Source organism: Lithobates pipiens, unplaced genomic scaffold (assembly GCF_037356315.1).
Source record: "Lithobates pipiens isolate NorthernLeopardFrog02 unplaced genomic scaffold, aLitPip1_a1.2 Scaffold_25, whole genome shotgun sequence".
NCBI lineage: Eukaryota > Metazoa > Chordata > Amphibia > Anura > Ranidae > Lithobates > Lithobates pipiens.
The window spans coordinates 233,598,179-233,613,524 of record NW_027507787.1 but is presented as its reverse complement, the minus strand read 5'-3'; the positions used below and the strand labels follow the sequence as shown (position 1 = coordinate 233,613,524).

Below are 15,346 nucleotides of genomic sequence, written 5' to 3'. Positions count from 1 at the left end.
GGGATTTAGGAGTGGGGGGGGGGGCTGTTGTTCTAGAAGGGAGGGATGGGGGTGCTGGGGGGGGGGGGATTGGGAGGGTTGTGCTAGGAGGGGAGATTTGGGGATTTTTGCTGGCAGGGGGGATTTAGGAGTGTGGGGGGGCTGTTGTTCTAGAAGGGAGGGATGGGGGTGCTGGGGGGGGGGGGATTGGGAGGGTTGTGCTAGGAGGGGAGATTTGGGGATTTTTGCTGGCAGGGAGGATTTAGGAGTGGGGGGGGGGCTGTTGTTCTAGAAGGGAGGGATGGGGGTGCTGGGGGGGGGATTGGGAGGGTTGTGCTAGGAGGGGAGATTTGGGGATTTTTGCTGGCAGGGGGGATTTAGGAGTGTGGGGGGGCTGTTGTTCTAGAAGGGAGGGATGGGGGTGCTGGGGGGGGGGGGATTGGGAGGGTTGTGCTAGGAGGGGAGATTTAGGGATTTTTGCTGGCAGGGAGGATTTAGGAGTGGGGGGGGGGCTGTTGTTCTAGAAGGGAGGGATGGGGGTGCTGGGGGGGGATTGGGAGGGTTGTGCTAGGAGGGGAGATTTGGGGATTTTTGCTGGCAGGGGGGATTTAGGAGTGGGGGGGGGGACTGTTGTTCTAGAAGGGAGGGATGGGGGTGCTGAGGGGGGATTGGGAGGGTTGTGCTAGGAGGGGAGATTTGGGGATTTTTGCTGGCAGGGGGGATTTAGGAGTGTGGGGGGGCTGTTGTTCTAGAAGGGAGGGATGGGGGTGCTGGGAGGGGGATTGGGAGGGTTGTGCAAGGAGGGGAGATTTGGGGATTTTTGCTGGCAGGGGGGATTTAGGAGTGGGGGGGGGCTGTTGTTCTAGAAGGGAGGGATGGGGGTGCTGAGGGGGGATTGGGAGGGTTGTGCTAGGAGGGGAGATTTGGGGATTTTTGCTGGCAGGGGGGATTTAGGAGTGTGGGGGGGCTGTTGTTCTAGAAGGGAGGGATGGGGGTGCTGGGGGGGGATTGGGAGGGTTGTGCTAGGAGGGGAGATTTGGGGATTTTTGCTGGCAGGGGGGATTTAGGAGTGTGGGGGGCTGTTGTTCTAGAAGGGAGGGATGGGGGTGCTGGGGGGGGATTGGGAGGGTTGTGCTAGGAGGGGAGATTTGGGGATTTTTGCTGGCAGGAGGGATTTAGGAGTGGGGGGGGGGCTGTTGTTCTAGAAGGGAGGGATGGGGGTGCTGGGGGGGGATTGGGAGGGTTGTGCTAGGAGGGGAGATTTGGGGATTTTTGCTGGCAGGGGGGATTTAGGAGTGTGGGGGGCTGTTGTTCTAGAAGGGAGGGATGGGGGTGCTGGGGGGGGGATTGGGAGGGTTGTGCTAGGAGGGGAGATTTGGGGATTTTTGCTGGCAGGAGGGATTTAGGAGTGGGGGGGGGGCTGTTGTTCTAGAAGGGAGGGATGGGGGTGCTGGGGGGGGGATTGGGAGGGTTGTGCTAGGAGGGGAGATTTGGGAATTTTTGCTGGCAGGGGGGATTTAGGAGTGGGGGGGGCTGTTGTTCTAGAAGGGAGGGATGGGGGTGCTGAGGGGGGATTGGGAGGGTTGTGCTAGGAGGGGAGATTTGGGGATTTTTGCTGGCAGGGGGGATTTAGGAGTGGGGGGGGCTGTTGTTCTAGAAGGGAGGGATGGGGGTGCTGAGGGCGTATTGGGAGGGTTGTGCTAGGAGGGGAGATTTGGGGATTTTTGCTGGCAGGGGGGATTTAGGAGTGTGGGGGGCTGTTGTTCTAGAAGGGAGGGATGGGGGTGCTGGGGGGGGATTGGGAGGGTTGTGCTAGGAGGGGAGATTTGGGGATTTTTGCTGGCAGGAGGGATTTAGGAGTGGGGGGGGGGCTGTTGTTCTAGAAGGGAGGGATGGGGGTGCTGGGGGGGGGATTGGGAGGGTTGTGCTAGGAGGGGAGATTTGGGGATTTTTGCTGGCAGGGGGGATTTAGGAGTGGGGGGGGGGCTGTTGTTCTAGAAGGGAGGGATGGGGGTGCTGAGGGGGGATTGGGAGGGTTGTGCTAGGAGGGGAGATTTGGGGATTTTTGCTGGCAGGGGGGATTTAGGAGTGTGGGGGGGGCTGTTGTTCTAGAAGGGAGGGATGGGGGTGCTGGGGGGGGGGATTGGGAGGGTTGTGCTAGGAGGGGAGATTTGGGGATTTTTGCTGGCAGGGGGGATTTAGGAGTGTGGGGGGGGCTGTTGTTCTAGAATGGAGGGATGGGGGTGCTGGGGGGGGGGGATTGGGAGGGTTGTGCTAGGAGGGGAGATTTGGGGATTTTTAAGGTAAGGGGCGAGTTCTGCTAAGAGCTACAGACCATTGAACTCTGCTTTACAGAAATGCGTCGGGAGTCTGGCCTGGATGGAGTCGGGGTGAAGCTGCTTTCATTAGTCTAGCACTTGGGATTGATTGGTGTGTGGCGCTTTTACTTTTCTTTCCTTATTATTTGTTATGTCACATAATCGAGATGTAAAAATATGAAGTGGATTATAGAGGACATAGACGTCAGGGCACCAATACCACCCTTCCCATCCGGAACGAAAGGCGTACTCACAGGTTTTTGAGTTCCGTGGCTCCTCTGAAGGTTTTCCTTGGAATGGCCTGGATGAAGTTCTCACTGAGGTCACTGCAAAATTCAAAGGAAATTCTCAGTTACGTTGACTGTTTACAATATCCATAAATACATATCATTTATTAAATATTCTTCTGCTTGACTCATATTTTCATTTTGCTCTTCAGAGGTTTTTGAACCCAGGACACATGAGGATGGACTTGCCTGGAGTAGGCATCCTGTTCTGCCCATACACAACCATGACCAAATCAACCAATCTACACTCACTGGGCCACCTTATTAAGTACCCCTTGCTAGTACCAAGTTGGACCCCTTTTGTCCTAATTCTTGGTGGCATAGATTCAACAAGGTGTTGGAAACGTTCCTCAGAGATTTTGCTCCATAGTGACATGAGAACATCACAAAGTTGCTGCAGATTTGTCGGGTGCACATCCATGATGCCAATCTCACGTTCCACCACATCCCAGAGGTTCTCTATTGGATGAGATGTGGTGAGTGTGGAGGCCATTGGAGGACAGGGACCTCATTGTCCAGTGGTGAGATGATTGGAGCTTTGTGACATGGGGCATTATCCTGCTGGAAGGAGCCATCAGAAGATGGGGACACTGTAGTCATAAAGGGATGGACATGGACAACGTCAGGTAGGACGTGGTGATTTAAACCATAAAGGATAAAGGGGGTCCAACCTGCTACTAGCAAGGGGGACCTAATAAAAGGGGTCCAACCTGCTACTAGCAAGGGGGACCTAATAAAGGGGGTCCAACCTGCTACTAGCAAGGGGGACCTAATAAAAGGGGTCCAACCTGCTACTAGCAAGGGGGACCTAATAAAGGGGGTCCAACCTGCTACTAGCAAGGGGGACCTAAAAAAGGGGGTCCAACCTGCTACTAGCAAGGGGGACCTAATAAAAGGGGTCCAACCTGCTACTAGCAAGGGGGACCTAATAAAAGGGGTCCAACCCGCTACTAGCAAGGGGGACCTAATAAAGGGGGTCCAACCCGCTACTAGCAAGGGGGACCTAATAAAGGGGGTCCAACCCGCTACTAGCAAGGGGGACCTAATAAAGGCGGTCCAACTTGCTACTAGCAAGGGGGACCTAATAAAGGGGGTCCAACCTGCTACTAGCAAGGGGGACCTTATAAAGGGGGTCCAACCTGCTACTAGCAAGGGGGACCTAATAAAGGGGGTCCAACCCACTACTAGCAAGGGGGACCTAATAAAGGGGGTCCAACCCGCTACTAGCAAGAGGGACCTAATAAAGGGGGTCCGACCCGCTACTAGCAAGGGGGACCTAATAAAGGGGGTCCGACCCGCTACTAGCAAGGGGGACCTAATAAAGGGGGTCCAACCTGCTACTAGCAAGGGGGGCCTAATAAAGGGGGTCCAACCCGCTACTAGCAAGGGGGACCTAGTAAAGGGGGTCCAACCCGCTACTAGCAAGGGGGACCTAATAAAAGGGGTCCAACCTGCTACTAGCAAGGGGGACCTAATAAAGGGGGTCCAACCTGCTACTAGCAGGGGGGCCTAAAAAAGGGGGTCCAACCCGCTACTAGCAAGGGGGACCTAATAAAAGGGGTCCAACCTGCTACTAGCAAGGGGGACCTAATAAAGGGGGTCCAACCTGCTACTAGCAAGGGGGACCTAAAAAAGGGGGTCCAACCCGCTACTATCAAGGGGGACCTAATAAAGGGGGTCCTAATAAAGGGGGTCCTAATAAAGTAGCCCGGTGTGTGTAGGTGAGCCACTAAAGCAGCTTTAGTCTATGCGATGTAGAAGAAACATTTTGACGTTCTCTGTAGAATCTTCTAATGCTGTTCTATTTTTGTAGCCCGCGAGCTTATATTGTCAGACCCCTGATATAGTCCAACAATATAAAAAAATAAAAAAAAATGTTTTTCTGTACTAATTTACAGCACAATAAATATCAGCAAGACAACAAGATCTGAAGATTTGAAGTGTCTTTTTTTATCCCGGGTCAAAAGGCTCTACACTCAGAGATAATTATTCCACAGCGGCTGAACTCCGAGCCGGTGGCGGCGGGAAACTTAAGATGCCCGTTGCACAAGTTGTTTATGTTTCAAAGAGTCGGCTTGTAGGTGAAGGGTTACCGAAAAGTGCCGCGTCTCCAGTCGAATATGTAAATAAGAGCCGGCGAAGCGGATTTTTTTATATTTTTTTGAAGAGTTCAAATAGGAATGTTGAAAAGCAATTGTTAGAGAAAAACATTTATAAGTAATTTCTAAAGAGAAAAATAAGACTAAATATTTGCAACAATGTAACAAGGAATAAAAAGTGCAAAGGCTCCTCCCCTCCACAGTATGACATCATGGCCAGCTGTACATGGTGCACCTATACTCATCCATGCTCCACCAAAATCAACTGGGCAGTAGAAGTTGGCTGTGAGTAGAAGGATCTGATTGCATTGATGCCACTTGTCCTGGACTTGGTAGGACCCAACTGTATTTGCATCCCACCTACTCAGCTACAAGGTTCCCCTTATTGCTCTGTAGTAACCTCCAGCTCCGCTGATCCCCCGCTCAGTAGTAACCTCCAGGTCCGCTGATCCCCCGCTCAGTAGTAACCCCCAGCTCTGCTGATCCCCCGCTCAGTAGTAACCCCCAGCTCTGCTGATCCCCGCTCAGTAGTAACCTCCAGCTCTGCTGATCCCCGCTCAGTAGTAACCTCCAGCTCTGCTGATACCCCGCTCAGTAGTAACCTCCAGCTCTGCTTATCCCCTGCTCAGTAGTAACCCCCAGCTCTGCTGATCCCTACTCAGTAGTAACCTCTAGCTCTGCTAATCCCCCGCTTAGTAGTAACCCCAGCTCTGCTGATCCCCCACACAATAGAAACCCCCAACTCTTCTGTTCCCCTGCTCAGTAGTAACCCCCAGCTCTGATAATACTTTGCTCAGTAATAACCGCCAGCTTTGCTGGTCCTCCACTCAGTAGTAACCCCCAGGTCCGCTGATCTCCGCTCAGTAGTAACTCCCAGCTCTGCTAATCCCCCGCTCAGTAGTAACCTCCATATGGCACTTCCCTATGGCTTTCTCCGTGTTGTCACCGGGTGGCCCCGCCCTCCGTTATTAAAGAAGTGCCAGAAGAATCGAAGCTTCGAAGCTGAAGACTCCCACAGTGGCGGATCATGCAGAAGGCACGGGAAAGAAGCTGGAGCAAGATGCAGGACGAGAAGAGCAGAGGAAGAAGAAGATGGAGAAGAAGAAGATGGAGAAGAACGACACCAAAGGAAAACCAGAAGAAAGAAGATGAAAGAAGAAGCACAAAAAAGAAGAATTTAATAAAGGACTTGTCAAAAACTGTTGCGGGGTTCCCCTTAATATCCATACCAGACCTGAAGGGCCTGGTATGGAATTTAGGGGGACCCCCACACATTTTTTTTGGCCATTTTTAAAACTTTTTTTTGCATTGATCCCCTGGGGCAGGATCCGGGTCCCCAAAAACTTTTTATGACAATACCGTGCATATAAGATTTTAAAATGAGCACTTTTGATTTCTCCCATAGACATTTAAAGGGTGTTCCACGGATTTCGAATTTGCAGCGAACACCCAAAATTGTTCGCTGTTCAGCGAACTGGCCATGAGCATGAGTTCGACTCAAACATAAAGCTCATCCCTACTCCTGATTTATGTTCCTGCTCAACTCAACAGTCCAATCTCCACTACAGAGAAAATCCTCTTGCTTTCTTACGCGTTTCACTCCAACAGGAGGTTAGTCAAAGAATATCAGTCCTGAATGTAAAACGCACGTGCGCACCCGGGCGTGCACTCATGTGAACCGATCCTATGATATAATTGCTGAAATCCTCAACAAGAACGCTGATGTCCATCCAAACACCCCCCACTCATGAAAGAGGAAAGTTTAAGCAATAAATAGATCTCAACACCGATATCCAGTTGGGAAAACATAGAAATCCATTACTGAAAAATAATTCCTACACTTTCTATAAGCAGCACAGCGTGTATTTAACACAGTAGTAACCCTCTGTGTATGACCTGGACATTAACCCCTTCACCACCTCCTCCCTCTTTATATGACCTGGATATTAACCCCTTCACCCCTCCTCCCTCTGTGTATGACCTGGACATTAACCCCTTCACCACCTCCTCCCTCTTTATATGACCTGGACATTAACCCCTTCACCCCCTTCTCCCTCTGTGTATGACCTAGACATTAACCCCTTCACCCCCTCCTCCCTTTGTATATGACCTGGATATTAACCCCTTCACCCCTCCTCCCTCTGTGCATGACCTGGATATTAACCCCTTCACCCCCTCCCTCTGTATTTGACCTAGACATTAACCCCTTCACCCCCTCCTCCCTCTGTGTATAACCTGGGCATTAATCCCTTCACCTCTCCACCCTCTGTATATGACCTGGACATTAACCCCTTAACCTCCTCCTCCCTCTGTATATGACCTGGACATTAACCCCTTAACCTCCTCCTCCCTCTGTATATGACCTGGACATTAACCCCTTCACCTCCTCCTCCCTCTGTGTATGACCTAGACATTAACCCCTTCATCCCCTCCTCCCTTCGTATATGACCTGGATATTAACCCCTTCACCTCCTCCTCCCTCTGTATATGACCTGGACATTAACCCCTTCATCTCCTCCTCCCTATGTGTATGACCTGGACATTAACCCCTTCACCTCCTCCTCCCTCTGTATATGACCTGGACATTAACCCCTTCACCTCCTCCTCCCTCTGTATATGACCTGGACATTAACCCCTTCATCTCCTCCTCCCTATGTGTATGACCTGGACATTAACCCATTCACCTCCTCCTCCCTCTGTATATGACCTGGACATTAACCCCTTCACCTCCTTCTCCCTCTGTATATGACCTGGACATTAACCCCTTCATCTCCTCCTCCCTATGTGTATGACCTGGACATTAACCCCTTCACCTCCTCCTCCCTCTGTATATGACCTGTACATTAACCCCTTCACCCCCTCCTCCCTCTGTATATGACCTAGACATTAACCCCTTCACCCCCTCCTCCCTCTGTGTATGACCTGTACATTAACCCCTTCACCCCCTCCTCCCTCTGTGTATGACCTGGACATTAACCCCTTCACCTCCTCCTCCCTCTGTATATGACCTAGACATTAACCCCTTCACCCCCTCCTCCCTCTGTGTATGACCTGTACATTAACCCCTTCACCTCCTTCTCCCTCTGTATAGGACCTGGACATTAACCCCTTCACCCCCTCCTCCCTATGTGTATGACCTGGACATTAACTCCTTCCCCTCCTCCTCCCTCTGTATACGACCTGCACATTAACCCCTTCACCCCTTCTCCCTATGTGTATGACCTGGACATTAACCCCTTCACCCCCTCCTTCCTCTGTATATGACCTGTACATTAACCCCTTCCCCTCCTCCTCCCTCTGTATACGACCTGCACATTAACCCCTTCACCCCCTCCTCCCTATGTGTATGACCTGGATGTTAACCCCTTGACCCCCTCCTCCCTCTATATATGACCCGTGTTGCATGACAGAGTACTTGTCAGTCAAACTATCACAGCTCTGAAAACTGATAAAATGGCGTGGACGGGCAGGGGTATTACAGGCCAGTAGTCAAATGGTGAAAACGAATTACCCAAAGAGATAAAAGTATTGGTGGCTGGTTACCTGACACACAGACAGAGGAGAGCTGGCGGGCATGCTTAGAGAACATTGTGCAATTCTTTTAACAACCGAATTACATGCAGATGTATTATAAACTTCTAGAAAAGGCCAGATGGTTGAACACATGTTGCGATGCGGTCATATTGACTGGCAGCTTTTCATTTAATGCTTGAACAAATCTTCAGCCAACAATCCTGTCTGTGTGTGTGTGTGAGTGATAGATGATGGGCACATGGGTACATGCCAACGCATCTCAGTTTTACAAACGTGCAACTTGGGCCTTTCCATCAGGTTACAGTAATAAAATGTTTCCATCCTTTAAAAAGTAAAAAAGTAACATTGTGAACAAACACGATAACATCGCAAAGTATTTACTATCGCTTCGGTATAGCTAATGGGAAAATTGTATGTAAGCTCCTTGACATGCAGGGACCAGAGGCGGCCTGTCCATTAGGGGGCGCCCCCTCTCTCCACCCCACCCCCAATATGCAATAGATAGATTTATACATATCCACAGCCGCCGCAGCCACCCCCAATTCATACGTCCGGGCCCCTTTCAGGGCATTGGGTAAGTGGTGGGGGTGTTTTTTTTTAAGCACCCGATTTAAGCCAGAGGCTCTAATAGGCTTCAAAATAGGGTGGGTTCGGGTCACAGAGGATGCGCTCTGATCCCACCCAGGTGTGTTACAACAGCGAATGAATATACGCTGTTGAAACACTGATCCTCAATCCTCCGGGCCAATCAGACCATTCTTAGGCCGTTTTCCGATTGGCCGAAAAGAGAAGACTCCCTATTGGCTGCCGAGGAGCAGGGAGGAAACAGAAGCCGCCGCTGTGATGAGCCAGAGAACGGGAGGCCACCAGTGATGGGGAAAGTGCTACCAACTGACCAGGGGTGGGGAGGATGTTATGCTGTTTGACTCCCCCCCAGAAAAATTTCTACCAGCCGCTACTGGCAGGGACTGATGTGAATCAAGGCCATCTTACTGAGCGGGCACCCCTGGGCAAAATAGAAGAAGCAGTGGCTCAAGGGATTCAGGCTTAGAGGGAACAGGGGGGTACAGCCCATACACTACAGGGCCAAGGCGTCTAGAGGGGCCCGGCTGTCTGGCGGGATGGGAGAAGGCGGGTACAGGAGAGCTCCGTGGCTGCGCTGGCTTTTGGAATGTGTGTGAGAGTCATTGAGCCGACTCCGGGCTATTTGCTGCCCCCCTCTGGTAAATTCATGCATGTGCATCCCTCATGTGTCCTGCACAAGAGCTGGGAGTGGGACAAGGAACACCACCTAACAAGTAAGGGCTGTTCTATAAGTAAGGGGGGGTTTGTATGTGTGTGTGTCTGTGTACATGTGTGTGTGTGCCTGTGTATGTTACATAGTTTCATAGTTAGTAAGGTTGAATAAAGACACCAGTCCATCCAGTTCAACCCGAGTGTCTACAATGTCCCTATCCCTGTACATTGCACACTCACATTGGTCCCTACCCTCAAGGAGCCCACAATGCAAGGTCCCCACTCATATACTAGGGCCAATTTTTGGACAGAAGCAAATTAGCCTACCTGCATGTCTTTGGAATGTGGGGGGAAACCGGAGTACCCGGAGGAAACCCACGCAGGCACAGGAAGAACATGCAAACTCCAGGCAGGTAGTGTCATGGTTGGGATTCGAACCAGTGACCCTTCTTACTGCTAGGTGAGAGTGCTAACCACTACACCACTGTGTATGTGTGTGTGTGTGTACACATGTGTGTACACATGTGTGTGCGTGTGTGTACACATGTGTGTGCATGTGTGTGTGCATGTTTGTGTGCATGTGTGTGTGTGTATACGTGTGTGTGTCTGTGTACATGTGGGTGTGCCTGTGTACATGTGTGCATCTGTGTACATGTGTGCATCTGTGTACATGTGTGTGTGTGTATGTGTGTGCCTGTGTACATGTGTGTGTCTGTGTACATGTGTGTACATGTGTATGTGTGTCTGTGTACATGTGTGTATGTGTCTGTGGGTGTGCCTGTGTATGTGTGTGTGTCTGTGTACATGTGGGTGTGCCTGTGTACGTGTGTGTCTGTGTAAATGTGTGTGCATGTGTGTGTGTACATGTGCATGTGTCATATATACACATGTGAGGGGGGCTGCGAGCGTACAGGTGTGAGGTGCGTAAATTGGGCAGGCTTGTAGGGGCCCCATAGCATTACTTTGCCCAGGGGCCCATGATGTTATTAAGATGGCCCTGATGTGAATGTAAATTATTCATTATTATTGTTACTATTTTTGTTATTATTATTATTATTGTAGTTGCTATTTTTTTAAGTGTGTAAATTGTTGGCGCTATATAATTACTTATAATAAAAATACAATACTGATCTTCTTTATGTTTGAGCTGCCGGAATTCTTTGTTCGCCATCAGACATTACCAAAGATGGCCACTGTGTGGCAGCAGCAGACCTCGTAGACTGACTGGTGAGTTATTGGTGCTGAACTTTATACCAATAGAAAAGGATTAACCTTTTTCAGAAGTTTAAAAAAAAAAATTGGGAATGTAAGAGCATTGGCCACACAGAATAATGAGAGTAATGACCGCCTGCTGCTTGTTTTGAAGCCCAGAAGTCCTCCGAGGAGCTGCGACTCGCTTGGAGGATCCTGGTAGAAAGCATCAGGACGGGACAAATACCTCCTCTGTGGTTTGGGGGTTTCCAGGAGGTGACCGCAGACAAGACACCTCTACTGTCACAATGCCTGGAGCTTCTTCAGCCGTCTGCCATTAGTTACAAGTAAACCAGCAGGCCGCGGTGAATGAAAAGCTGCTGGCTCTGACCCGATAACGTGAATTAAGATACAAAGTTGATAAACTTTACAGCAATATAAAAAAAGTGATACCTCATCCTACTATATATATATATATATATATATATATATATATATATATGTTTGAGACATAGAACTGATATGGTGGACTTTTAACAGAACCAGTACGGGACATTTAAACACTTCAATACCGGGCATTTTCACCCCCTTCCTGCCCAGGCCAATTTTCAGTTTTCCGCGCCGTCGCAATTTGAATGACACTTGCGCGGTTATGCAACACTGCATCCAAACGATTTTATCATTTTTCCCCCCCCCACAAATAGAGCTTTCCTTTGGTGGTATTTGATCACCTCTGCGGTTTTTATTTAAGAAGAGCGTCAAGTTTGAAAAAGAAAAACACAATATTTTTAACTTTTTGCTTTAATAAATGCCCCAATTTAAAAAAAAAAAAAACTAAATTTTTTTCCCTCAGTTTAGGCCGATATGTATTCTTCTACATAGCTTTGGTAAAAAAAAAAAAAAAAAAAAAAATCCCAATAAGCGTATATTGATTGGTTTGCACAAAAAAAATTATAGCGTCTACAAAATAGGGGATAGATTAACATTTTTATTTTTACATTTTTTTTACTAGTAATGCCGGCGATCTGCATTTCATCGTGACTGTGACATTGCGGCGGACACATCGGACACTTTTGACACTATTTTCGGACCATTCACATTTATACAGTGATCAGTGCTATAAAAAATGCATTGATTACTGTATGTAGCGCCGGCTCCTTAAGAGCACGCGCTATGTGTTTTTGAAATTTAAGGTTACACCTGAACTGCAGTTTGGTTTGGGTATAATTAATCCAAATTTTGACCTCAGCATCAGTCTGACTGGACTATAGGGTGTTCAGCCTGGCCACCGGGGGAGCTGTCTCTTCTGGCAGGCATGGAACCACAGTCTGGTTGGGTGCTTTAAGGTTACTTTCTCTCAGAGCCCGCCCAGTGGGAGTGTCACTCTTGCTGTGCTTTCTGGGAGAGGGTACTTAAGATGCGGATGTCACGTGGTTTGGGGGTTCCGGTCTAGAAGTGTGTTCTGACTCCATGGTCCTGGTCCTCCTGACCAGCCCCCAGGAAGGCTATGGCCTGGTGTGCGGATCCACCCGACTTTATGTCTCGGGGCTGGCTAGCCCGAGGCAAGGAAACTAAAGAAAGGATTCCGAGGTGGTCCGGTGCCGTCTCCGGTTGTGGAGAGGCCCAGCGACTTCGTAGCTATCCAGGGGAGGACTCTTCAGAAGAAGGCCACGTACGGGTTGGCTTCTTAGCAAGAGCCTGGTGAGGCTGAGGGACCTAAGAGAATCCAATCTCGTGGGTATCACCAAACCGGCTGAAAGATCGAGGTATCACACGAGTGTTCTGCAAGTTCTAGTTTCCTACATGTTCTACAACAACGTCTGTGGCAGAGACTTATTCCTGATTTAGGCACCTTATGAGAGAAGGACTATCCAACTCTGGAAATTCTATTCTCTGGACTCAGTCAAAGTAAGTAAGTTCTTTCTCATTGACTTTGACACTAAGAGTATCTGAACTTTCCTCCTAACCCTCTGATCCTATACTAAGAGACTGTCCGTTAACTTTTTTTGCAGTTTTTTGCAAATAAAAATCCCTAAAGTTTCTGGGCCATCTACCACGGGAACCCCCTAGACGCAAATTGGGGTGAAGAAGGTAACGGTAAGCCCAATCAAACCAGCAGCTCCTTCGGGGGTTAGTGCTGCACTGTATAAAAATCACTGGCAGGGAAGGGGTTAACACTAGGGGGCGATCAAGGTGTTAAATGTGTCACCTAGGGAGTGATTCTAACTGTAGGGGGGAGGGGACTCACAAGGGGGGGGGGGAGACTGATCAGTGTTCCTCTGTACTGGGAACACACGATCGGTCTCCTCTCCCCTGACAGGACGTGGATCTCATTCACACGTGTGTTAGAATGGCCCAGTCACAGTCCAGACCTAAATCCAATTGAGAATCTGTGGCAAGACTTGAAAATTGCTGTTCACAGACGCTCTCCATCCAATCTGACAGAACTTGAGATATTTTGCAAAGAAGAAGAATGGGCAGAAATGTCCCTCTCTAGATGTGAAAAGCTGGTAGAGACATCCCTAAAAAGACTTGCAGCTGTAATTGCAGAGAAAGGAGGTTCTACAAAGTATTGACTCCGGGGGGCGCCATACAAATGTACCCCCCACACTTTTCACATATTTATTTGTAAAAAAAATGTTGAAAACCATTTATCATTTTCCTTCCAATTCACAATTATGTGTCACTTTGTGTTGGTCTATCACATAAAATCCCAAGATCACAGGATGACCTAATGAGTGTGCTGCTGCTCCTTTATTATTCAATCAGCAGACTGGGGGTGTGTCTCCATGACAAAGTGCCACTCCTACAAAAAGCAGTGCCCCTTGCAGTTGTAGAAGGAGGTTACTGCTGGAAAGCCCTCTACGTTGGGGAAAGTGCACTGTTATAGAGGTATCTCCTAACCCCCTTGCCCTTCCTTCCCTCTCCGCCTGGGACTTTGAAGCTGAACTCCGGCTATTAACTATTTTTTCTCCGTAGAATCTTAGAACAAAGTAGCCACATCCTTAAAGTAGAACTTTAGACAAAACTTCTTTTTTTTTTAATTTTGGATAGAACAAGGGAGGGGTTATAACCCATGTCCGATATTTTTTCACCATCTTTGTCCCATTGGGGAGATTCGCCTCCACTTCCTATCCCATAGCCAAACAGGAAATCCCCGCAAATTAACTACTTAAGGACCGGGCCTCTTTTTTCAAATTTGTTGTTTACAGGTTAAAATCAGTTTTTTGTTTTTTTTTTTGCTAGGAAATTACTTAGAACCCCCAAACATTATATATTTATTTTTCAGACACCCTAGAGAATAAAACGGCAGTCGTTGCAATACTTTATGTCACACCGTATTCACGCAGCGGTCTCACAAGTGCAATTTTTTAGGGGAAAAAATACACTTTTTTAAAATAAAAAAAAATAAGACAACTGTAAAGTTAGACCCATTTTTTTATATTGTGAAAGATAATGTTACGCCGAGTAAATCGATACCCAACATGTCACAATTCAAAATTACGCCCCCCCCCCCTCGTGGAATGGCGACAAACTTTGGACCTTAAAAATCTCCCTAGGCAACGTTTAAAAATTTCTACAGGTTCCTGCGGACAGCAGGGGACGTCTTGTTGTTGGGAATGCTCTGTCTATCCACACCCACTCAGCCTCTGGTAAGTCCCATGACCCAACCCATGCAGTGCAGGCAGCCTAATGGGGAGTTGTAGTCTGGCTGGATGCACCTGCAGTCATGTGGGGGAGCTCAGGCAACATGTAAATGTTTTTGTGGTGTACATGGAGATCCGCTATTATTACAGAGGTGACTGGTTCAAAAGGCCGGCTGGACAGAATTATCTACTGGCTGCCAGTGCTGACCTGTGCATTATGTGACAACCCTAGGCCCCGCCAGTGTATTAGTAGGATGGAAGCCAACACAGGATTCTCACAAATGCGAGAGTGAGGGGCTCCAGAAGTTCTATTTAGAGACGTCTTTCAGTTTTCTCTGGGTTTGCGGGATTCTCAGATTGGCGTCTGGAGTTCGAAAGCTTCAGAGAGTCTTGGGAGGGATGGAGCCTCTAGACCAGAGTTCAGTTCTTGCTGGAGACCAGTAGGGTGTGTAGTAGTAGGAGGTTCATTACTGTAGTTGTTGAAAGAGCTACAGTAGTTGTCAGTATTGTAGTAGTAGGAGGTTCAGTACTGGTTGACACTGCAGTAGTAGTAGGAGCAACAGTAGTAGTTGGTTCTGTAGTTGTAGTAGAAGTTGGTGTGGTTGTTGGGGCTTCAGTAGTACTTGTTGGGGTCCGCTATTATTACAGAGGTGACTGGTTCAAAAGGCCGGCTGGACAGAATTATCTACTGGCTGCCAGTGCTGACCTGTGCATTATGTGACAACCCTAGGCCCCGCCAGTGTATTAGTAGGATGGAAGACAACACAGGATTCTTACAAATGCGAGAGTGAGGGGCTCCAGAAGTTCTATTCAGAGGCGGCAAAACTCGTCTTTCAGTTTTCTCTGGGTTTGCGGGATTCTCAGATTGGGGTCTGGAGTTCGAAAGCTTCAGAGAGTCTTGGAGCCTCTAGACCAGAGTTCAGTTCTTGCTGGAGACCAGTAGGGTGTGTGCGTGCAGGTAGGTACCCACAGCCCTTATAATCATAGACCCGGGCCTAGTTCAAGGTTCCATCCAGGTGACACCCCCTTTAGGAGTCCATGAGGCTGCAAGGGAG

General features: G+C 48.8%; 1 protein-coding gene across 1 annotated transcript in view; it reads right to left on the bottom strand.

Moving 5' to 3' along the window:
- The window catches only part of SLIT1 (slit guidance ligand 1), a 539,732-nt gene that overhangs the window by 210,552 nt on the left and 313,834 nt on the right, over positions 1 to 15,346 (bottom strand). The window contains exon 5 of the mRNA XM_077455662.1: positions 2,552 to 2,623. Within this exon, the coding sequence (XP_077311788.1) occupies positions 2,552 to 2,623 (72 nt within the window). The remainder of the gene's footprint in view (positions 1 to 2,551; positions 2,624 to 15,346) is intronic.